This window comes from Parasteatoda tepidariorum, chromosome 9 (genome assembly GCF_043381705.1).
Source record: "Parasteatoda tepidariorum isolate YZ-2023 chromosome 9, CAS_Ptep_4.0, whole genome shotgun sequence".
Classification (NCBI taxonomy): domain Eukaryota; kingdom Metazoa; phylum Arthropoda; class Arachnida; order Araneae; family Theridiidae; genus Parasteatoda; species Parasteatoda tepidariorum.
Genome location: NC_092212.1, coordinates 18,568,522 through 18,578,085, shown reverse-complemented (window position 1 = coordinate 18,578,085; position 9,564 = coordinate 18,568,522). Strand labels below are relative to the sequence as shown.

Below are 9,564 nucleotides of genomic sequence, written 5' to 3'. Positions count from 1 at the left end.
ATGTATTTAAGTAATTTCAGAATCATGCCTCACAATTCTCATTCTAGTAGTTTACAAATCACATTGCGATTCATAAAAGAGAAATTTAAGAATTACTGCCCACAATTCTCATCAAAATGATTTAAGGATTACACATAGCTGATTTAAGATGATGCGTATTTACACATAGCTGATTAAGATGATATGTATTTAAGTAATTTCAGAATCATGCCTCACAATTCTCATTCTAGTAGTTTACAAATCACATTGCGATTCATAAAAGAGAAATTTAAGAATTACTGCCCACAATTCTCATCAAAATGATTCATGGATTACACATAGCTGTTCTATATTAAGAACCTTTCGAATCACAAATTGCAATTTACATCATAATGATCACTATTCACATGAAAACTATTAACTAATCACGCAGAATTCACATTAAAGTGATTTATGTATCTCACATTTATATCTTGTTAGTTCGTGCGTTTTCTATCATTTGCTATTCATATTATTCTGATTTGAAAAAAACATTTGCTACAATTCCATTTTAATGTACAAATCACACACTGGGCTACGTGATTTACGCAATCTTCGAGACTTCACCTTTCTTATAATTTTGATTCACATATAGTATAACTAGATTCGTATAAAGGCGATTTAAAAATTACGCTTAGTGAAAATTAGGTATATTCACTAAATTTTAAAATTCACGCTAATGTAATATGCATTATACATTCATTCAGTTTCATTAATTCTAATTCACTTCATTAAATTTTTCATAACGTTTCGCTGATGCTAGTTTTAAATGTTGGCTAGTATCCTATGTCAATTTGAGTTTTTTTTTTTTTGGTTAATTGGAATTTTTTAAAGTGATTTGAAACAGCTATCTAACTATCAACCATTTGTATTATTAGCTGATAAATTTAATAAATATTTTTCTTTTTTGTCAAATAAGCATTGTGATTTAAAAATATACAATTTCTAGGCAGGGTAAAATCTGGTTGAAATGTACTTAAGCATATAACAATGCCGAATAGGTCCTTGAAAAATTTGATTTTAGGTCCTTGAAAGTCATTGNCTTACTATTTTGATTGCATTTCTCATTTTTGGTAATCTATTATAATCTTTCAGGAATGAAAGACTTCTGCAAAAAAGCAAAAATCTGCTTTTTTCTCCCAATTTTTAAAATTTTCGACCATGTTCCAATAACTTTTTGGGAGTCCAATAAGAGAAACCCAAGCCGAGCGAACAATAGTCGGACTTGCGACGAAATCCCCCCCCCTTGCAGTAGCCTCCCGAAAAAATTATCTTCAAAAGAAAATGGGTAGAATTTCAGCATGTACGCCGATGCTTAGACAAACGCGACTTCCGATATAGATTGGAAAAAGTCTGGCTGATTTTCAGAATTTTAAATATTAGGAACTGCACCAGAATCTGCTAAAATTGCGATTCTTATTCAGACGATTTTTATGTAAAACATCGATTTTCGTATTTAATCGATTTAAAAGTTACTTGTTGCGATTCCCATTCACGCAATTTAAAAATCCACCATCGCGATTTGTATTTCAACGTTTTTAAAACCTTATATCGCGATTCGTGTACCCGCGAGTTTAAAATCCAATGTCGCGATTCGCATTAATATATTTTTAATTTCAATATTGTGATTCATTCGCACGCGTTGCAATATCAAACATTGGTTTTCTTATTTATACGCGGTATGAACATAACTCGTTGTGATAAGTATTCACAGTATCTAAAAATTATGTATTGTGATTCTTATTTACACGATTTTAAAATTTAATATCGCAGTTTGTATTTTCATGCTTCTAAAATCCAATATCATGTTGTGTGTTAAAATCCAACATCGCGTGTGTTATTCACGTGATTTTGAAATCCAACATCACGATTGTTATTCACGCGATTTTAAAGTCCAACATCGCGATTTTAAAATCTGATATCGTGATTCTTATTCACGCGATTTTAAAATTCAATATCGTGATTCTTATTCTCACTATTTTAAAATCCAACATCGCTATTCTTATTCACACGATTTTAAAATCCAACATCGCTATTCTTATTCACGTGATTTTAAAATCCAGCATCGCAATTCATATTCATGTGATTTTAATATCCAATATCGCGAAACATATTAACATGATTTTAAAAACAAGTTAGCCGCTAGTAGTGATCAAAATTTTTAAAAAATTTAAATTTCACTGTCTATATAATCTAAATGCTTCTGTCACTTTTAAAACTATATAAAAAATCTCCTGGTAGTGTTAAAAGTTGCTTTTATATATATCACAGTACGACTCCCCCCCCCCCTCTTCCTGCATTGTAAAAGTTCAGCTTTTTTTATTTTCTACCACTTTCATGCCTGAATCTTTGTTTTAATTTTTAATCAGTTTGCTTTCTGCTACCCATATTGTTAAACTTTATGCATGTCAGCAGAGCATGAAATTTCAGCAAGCTCACGGATCAGATAAGTTCCTCTCTCTTCTGAGATTTGAAAATGATCCTGTCCTATTAACTTCCAATCACCACTCTCCTATCCATCTGAAGATAATATTAACTAATATTAACTGTGATCATACTAAGTGGAGACTACTGTATTATATTTTGTTTATTTCCTTAATCTGTACGTGATTACTCTTATGAATTGCACAATTCATTTTTGTTTAGAATGCTTGTTATGTGAATGTATTTTATTTTTCTATTATTCAGGTTTAATCATCTGAGATAAGGGCAAATTTTATTATCAAGTGTAAATTATTTATTGCAAAGTTATTATGAAGACTTGACATTATTCTGTAGACTGGTACGCTACAAAATAAAGTTTGTATACTGCCTTAGAGGTATTAGTACAGGATGGCCACCCACCTGGAAAACCTGGAATTATCAGGGAATTTTTTTATACTGGAAAAAACCTGGAAATATCAGGGAAATTTAGATAAAAACATGGAAAAATCAGGGAATTTTAAAGAAAAGCTGGAAATTTTTTCTTTGATAATTTTTTTAACTTCACTAATTTAAATTATTTACTAATTTTCTTAATTTAAATTATTTCATCCATTATACCCACTCTTTTTAAACGGAAATGTTTCTCCAAACAGTTGAAATATCATCAACTTAGCGATACTTTGCTTGTGCATCAAAATTTGCTCCATTGCAGCTCTGTTAAACTAGAACGTCACATAAAATTCTCCCAATGTTGCTAAACGAATGCAGAAACCTTTGTTGCTATGGGACTGTGCAATTTAGGAAAGATTCTGGTGGAGATGGAAAAAGGGATTAGGATATTAGCTTCTGTTTTTAAATTCTGTCCTTGGGCTGAATCCATTTATGGCTCAAGTTAGTTCCAATATTTTGGGCGTAATTTATTTTTTCTATTTTGACAAAATGTTTTTGTATTTTTAACTTTATAAAATTCTCCAAAAATTGTTGGCTATAATTTAATAATAATAGATTTTATATTACACTCTTTTTCTGAAAGCTTTTCTACTCCCATTCAAAGAAATCTGTGAATTATTTTTTGTCAGCAAACTAACCAATCGCACATTTTTTTACAATCGCTAACAGCAATGTTTGTCGATAAATCGTTACAATTGTTGCATTAATGCTAATTTTTTCTATTTCATTTTAACCTTTTATAACATATTTTTAAAATATGTTTTTTTTAAGAACCAACTGTATATTAATATTTAATTTTATTCTTTTGTTGGTCAATATATGATTTTTGATTCAAAATTTTGTACCAAAACATTTGAAAAATAAATAAAAAATTTTGCCAAATTGCCAAAATAAATTATTTTTCTCAAGATGATATGTTAAAAAAATAACATTTTGAATAAAATATTTTATAATATAGACACTTTTCTTGTACACATCCCACACTTTATAAGAAAAAAGAAACAAAAACCTGGAAATTTTAAGATTTTTATCTGGAAAACCTGGAAAAATCAGGGAAATCTGATTTGAGTGGCCACCCTGTAGTAGTATAGTCATACAAATTTAGGATTTCGACACAAAAATATTTTATAATATATTTTTGCCTTTTCTTTATTACGAATTAATGAATTAATTTATTCACGAATTTATTCACTTAATTTATTCACGAATTAATGATTACAGCTGAAAAATAAAGATTGATTATTTAGCCACCAAATAATTTATTTCCCATCATTTTTTAATTTTATTTTTTTACTTATTTATTTTAAATATCCTGTTTTGTTGAATGTTGATTGTATGTTATTTAAATTGTACCAAGCTTCATTGAATCTTCATATTTATCAATTACTGAATTTTTTTAAAAATCTTTGTAAATCTAACTTTTGATTTTTTCAGGATCCACCTAAGCTAAGTCGTAACAACTACAATCCTCCTCTACCATTAGACAGTCGAAGCAGTAAGTATATCTTTGTATATAAAGTCAAATTTGATAAAATATCTGGCATGTGAATGTATGAAAATTTTGTCGTAATCATGAAATAATATTTGTGCATTTTCATTAACTTGAAAAAAAAAATTACGCCAAGATAAACTTTACATTCTTATTTATATTTCAAGTAAACCGCAAACACTTTTTCTGCTTTTTGATGAAATTGTGTAGAGTTCAATAAAATATACTACATCCTGAGTAAAATCTAATTTTGTTAGCTGTGAACATTAACTGTTTAATAATATGAAAAAACAAATATTTTTTGCTCTTAATTTTTTAATGTAATCAAATACATTTATTTAAGTGCAGTTTTATTTCTAAAACAATATCCATATGTTTTTTAAGGAAATAAATACTAATTTTAAAACTAAACCTATTTTACCCTTCTTTGGAGTTAAGTACTTCAAAATTCGTTTGAATCCATTACTCGAAAAAGAATCGATAAGTTATGCTTCATATTTGTTTTATATGAATCCATTCTATATAAAAGGAACCAAAATTTTCGGTAAAATAAATTATATAGTTTGGATTTAAATCATTCTTTAACCTCTTGCCAGTGTGCCTTCTTAGCATCTATCAAAATTTAGACTTCTTTGTCAGCTAGCGTATTTACATTTTAACTAAAGCTTTGCACTTGAATATGAGTATCAATAGTTTCCAACTTGCTAGTGTACTCTTATTTTAATTGGTGTTCTGCATTGGATTACAATACTAGGTTCTATCGTTTCTTGGCAGGTACAAGTAGAATTCATTGTAACAATGGGAATTAATAAATTTTCATCAAAGCTTTAGACCAGAGCCTTGATGGCTCAGGGGATAGAGCGTTTGCCTTCCAATGAGGGGAACTGGATTTGAATCCCAGCAATGGCTGATCGATGCGAATTCCGCACCCGGCTCGCACTGATCACAGTGCTGACATAAAATATCCTCAGTGGTAGACAAATCATTGGTTAGAGCTTCTTTGCCGTGAGGCTTACCAAGGGTGGTTTTCCTCTCCATGTAATGTGTTAAAACGTTCTATTAAAAAGTCCTCTACAAAGACAAATTTCTCTCAATATTTGATCCCGGAGCTCCCTTGTCTTCTGGATTGGGTTCAAAATTACAAGTCTACTGAGCTGACCATTAATAGTTCTAAACCCAAAAAGTTGGGTTGTCTGTTCAACAGCGGTTATGAAATAAATTTAAAAGCTTTATACCAATACAATGAGAAGCGCTCGGTGCCAATAAGTTAAGTACACCTAGAATGTGAGCTTATTTTAATTTTTTCAATTGAAAATGGTTATATCGTTAACATTTTGTAAGATATTTTTAATATCAAATGGCTTGGATGGATGTATTGTTACAACATTAGATTGATATGAAATTGGTTTAGTTTTGATCACTTGAATGATTAACATTCTATTGTAATCCTTATGTGCAAATTTTCTTCTTTGTATCATTTATTATTATTTTATTTTTTTACTTTTAAATTACATAAAAGTTCTTATACTACTTTTACTGGTTGTTGTTTTTGAAATTGTCAGCATCTGATATTTATCAAATTGTAACATCTTTTTTCCAATCTCACAGCCTATTATTCTGGTACAGAAAGTGAAGTTGATCAGTTCTCTGATATTCAGAGTGACATTCAAAGTGTGGTATCTTCATCTGTAACTAGTGGCCATAGACAACCAGCATCAACTTGCATGTCTGCTCAGATGGCTCGATTAAGACTAAACATGACACCAGCCACAGGTTTGTTAGAAACGTTTTATTATAGTTAACGCAATAATCAGCTTTTAATATTTTGCATTTTTTTTTGTAATAGTTTCTTTTAATTGTATTATTTTTGTTTTAAATATGAAAATTCTGAAAGTTTTTTAAAAATAAATTTATAATAGTTGTAAATAGTAATAAAAATGATATCTATGATTGATTGCAGTTTAAACATGTTGTCCAAATTTATGACAGAGGGAACAATTAAAATAAAATTGTTAATAAATATATATTTTGTTGCATTTTTTTTACTGTTAATTATGTTAAAATCCTGTTGTTAATATTTTGATTTTTTTCTTTGTTGTGTAGCTCCTGGTCATGGAATTGGAAGGGGTCAAAAGCGAGACTAGATTAAACTTGTAATCCCAACTTATCACTGTGATATCAGTAATTTTTAAGGTCATAAAAGATCTTGTTTGTTGTTGTGAAAAAGAGATTTCTATAATTCATTCATATCTATCGCATTTTCATTTCATGGTTGTACATTTTCCATTATTTTTAATTTAGCCAAATTGTCTATAAATGATATAGTAAATATCTTTTAATGCCAGAACTTGTGCATTTGTAAAAGCTAATTTTAAAATGTTTTGAAATGGTGCCTTCCTTGAGCTTGTAATGTTGAACTCTTGAAATGGTTGTATATCTGCATTTAGTAAATACTTGAGCAATTATGAATCAAAATGTAGTTTTTAATTGGCTTAAGGTTTTAAATTTTAATTATGTTGGTTATTGCATTCAATTTGCCTAGCTGCCATATATATCAGGATTAAAAATACATTTTAATTAGTTTGCATTTATCTTAATTTTATAATTACAAAAATATATGATACAGTTCATCAAACAGTTAGAAAGATGTCAATTAAATTTCGAATCACTACTAATGAACGCTCTGTAAATTTTAAAGTATCTTGTATGTTAATAAGCATATTAATATAATAATGCTACAAATAAATATTTTTTGTTATATTTTAGTGACCTGTAAGATTTAAAAAGTATCTGAACTTCGATGGTAATTTTTCCTGTAACTAATTTAAATTGAATAGCCATATAATTTATGTATATTTTATTTACTTTTCACTTATGATGAATCATTAAATGTAGAATTTATTTTCTAATTTTGGTTTTATTTTTAAGAAAGTAAAGTAATACTGTTCTCTACTTTTAACATTGATATATTTTTGGTTGCTCATAATTGCTGAAAATGTTTTTCAATATTTTTTTTACAAATATAATTAAAATGTGATTAAGTTTATTTTATGTTTAATAATAAGTCTTAATTAATGAAACTCATATTATAACTTTTCTTTTTTACTAAATATGAAAAAATTTATTTATTTTATACTTTTATTTAAAAAATTATTTTTTAACCTTTAATTCAGCAAACATAAGACAGCATAGTTTATTAAATTAAAAAAAGAAAAAAATTTAAAAAATGCTGGTAAAATAAAAATGTAAAATCAAAGTCATTTTGACTGCAGACGTGGAAAAGCCATTTATAAATTTACTGTGAATTGTGGATAATTTTCATGCCTCTATTTTAATTAATCTTTTATATTTGTTTCTTTAATAAATTTTGTTTAATTGTAATTAAGGTTGATTGTAATAAAGAATGTGTCTAAAGTAAAGTCTATTTTGTGTTAATTGTTTCTTTACAGTTCCGCTGAGTTCCTTTTATGTCAAAAGAAAACTTATCCTTATTTGTAGTATGAGATTCTATAGTCAAGACACCAATTAAAAGATATATAAAATTTATTATACATATACTCACTGCCAAAATCAAAGGATTAGAGAATAAGCCACTTTTTAAAATCAAATCTTCAAAAGCAGAGTCTCAAAAGGTTTTAAAACCATTTTTTAATAAGACTGCCATTTTATACTATCAAGCTCTTACAAGATATGTTTTAAAAATAAAAAATTGCACATTTAGCCATCAGAATAATTAGAATTTTCTATCTTTAGTTGAAATTTTTTTTTTATAACTTACAGGTAACAAATTCCAGTCTGCCAGGGATGTGGCTGAGGGTACTTCTTGGGGAAATTGAAGCATCCTAGTACTTGTTAGGGGTACACGTTGAGGTGTAAAAAGTGATTGTCTAAAAAGTAAAATTTTTAGGTAATACCTATTTACACGTTTAACATTGATATCCAGATAAGATAGCAATGCCAAACATGCATTTCACATTTATTACTCATATAATGTGCATTTAAATAATTTACTCAAATTTTGGTTATTTCTGAGACTCGACAGAAGTTGTTTTAAGTTCGAAACAAAGTTCTAAAGTAACTTTAGTTTTTCATTGAATTTTGATTTGTATCATGAACAATTTTTTATAATCCTACATATAATTTTTTTTCTTTTTGTTTTCACAAACAGGGCTGGGTTTAAACCAGATAAAAACCATTGGATTAACATTGATATCCAGACAAGATAGCAATGCCAAACATGCATTTCACATTTATTACTCATATAATGTGCATTTAAATAAATTTACTCAAATTTTGGTTATTTCTGAGACTCGACAGAAGTTGTTTTAAGTTCGAAACAAAATTCTAAAGTAACTTTAGTTTTTCATTGAATTTTGATTTGTATCATGAACAATTTTTTATAATCCTACATATAATTTATTATTTTCTTTTTGTGTTCACAAGCAGGGCTGGGTTTAAACCAGATAAAAACCATTGGTATAATTAATGTTAACCTATTATCCCAGGTTTGTTTGACAGGTAGTGTTTGGTTATTTATAGCTGATATTTTTATAGTATGGCTAATATTAACAAGTACTAAATAATATATATATATGCGCAAATAATTAATTGTAGGATAAGTTTAACGATGTAACCCATCTCCTAAATTTTTATTCCAAAACTAATTTTTATTAAAACAAGAGGCAATTTTTTTTTTCACTATTAACAACTTTTGAAACTGATCAATGTATTAGATTTTTAATATGAAACAATGTTTTAATATTACAATCATATTTATGTATTATTACACTATATTATATATTTTTTATATGAAAAATTGATTGTAGCAATAAGGAAACTGTTAAATACAGATTAACCTTACCGCTCAATTATTTTGTTATTAAATGAAATTAATTCACTTTGTATGTGTACTTTTAGGATAAAATTTTTCCTGAATTTGTTCAAATGAAAAAACAATTAAAAAAAAATTTCTTGCCTAAAGATTTTCAAAATCAAGAGAACAATAAAAATGATAATCATTGGAAAGTAAGATAAAAATATAAATCCCAAGTTTTTCTTATTTTCAATTCATAAAACTGGACTACTGACTAAGTATTAATACATAAAATGCTTCATTGTGGCCAAAAGTTAGGTAAATTTATTAATCAGTATATGATGAACATTATGAAAAATGTTAAAAACCG

The 9,564-nt window shown here is 27.6% G+C and overlaps 1 protein-coding gene across 1 annotated transcript in view; it reads left to right on the top strand.

Annotated features, from left to right (window-relative positions):
* The window catches only part of LOC107454713 (germ-plasm component protein maelstrom), a 29,593-nt gene extending 22,986 nt beyond the window's left edge, over positions 1-6,607 (top strand). Inside the window, exons 9-11 of the mRNA XM_071185760.1 lie at positions 4,327-4,387; positions 5,990-6,154; positions 6,485-6,607. Coding sequence (XP_071041861.1) covers positions 4,327-4,387; positions 5,990-6,154; positions 6,485-6,525 — 267 coding nt within the window. The 3' untranslated portion in view covers positions 6,526-6,607. The remainder of the gene's footprint in view (positions 1-4,326; positions 4,388-5,989; positions 6,155-6,484) is intronic.
* Positions 6,608-9,564: the final 2,957 nt, after the last annotated feature.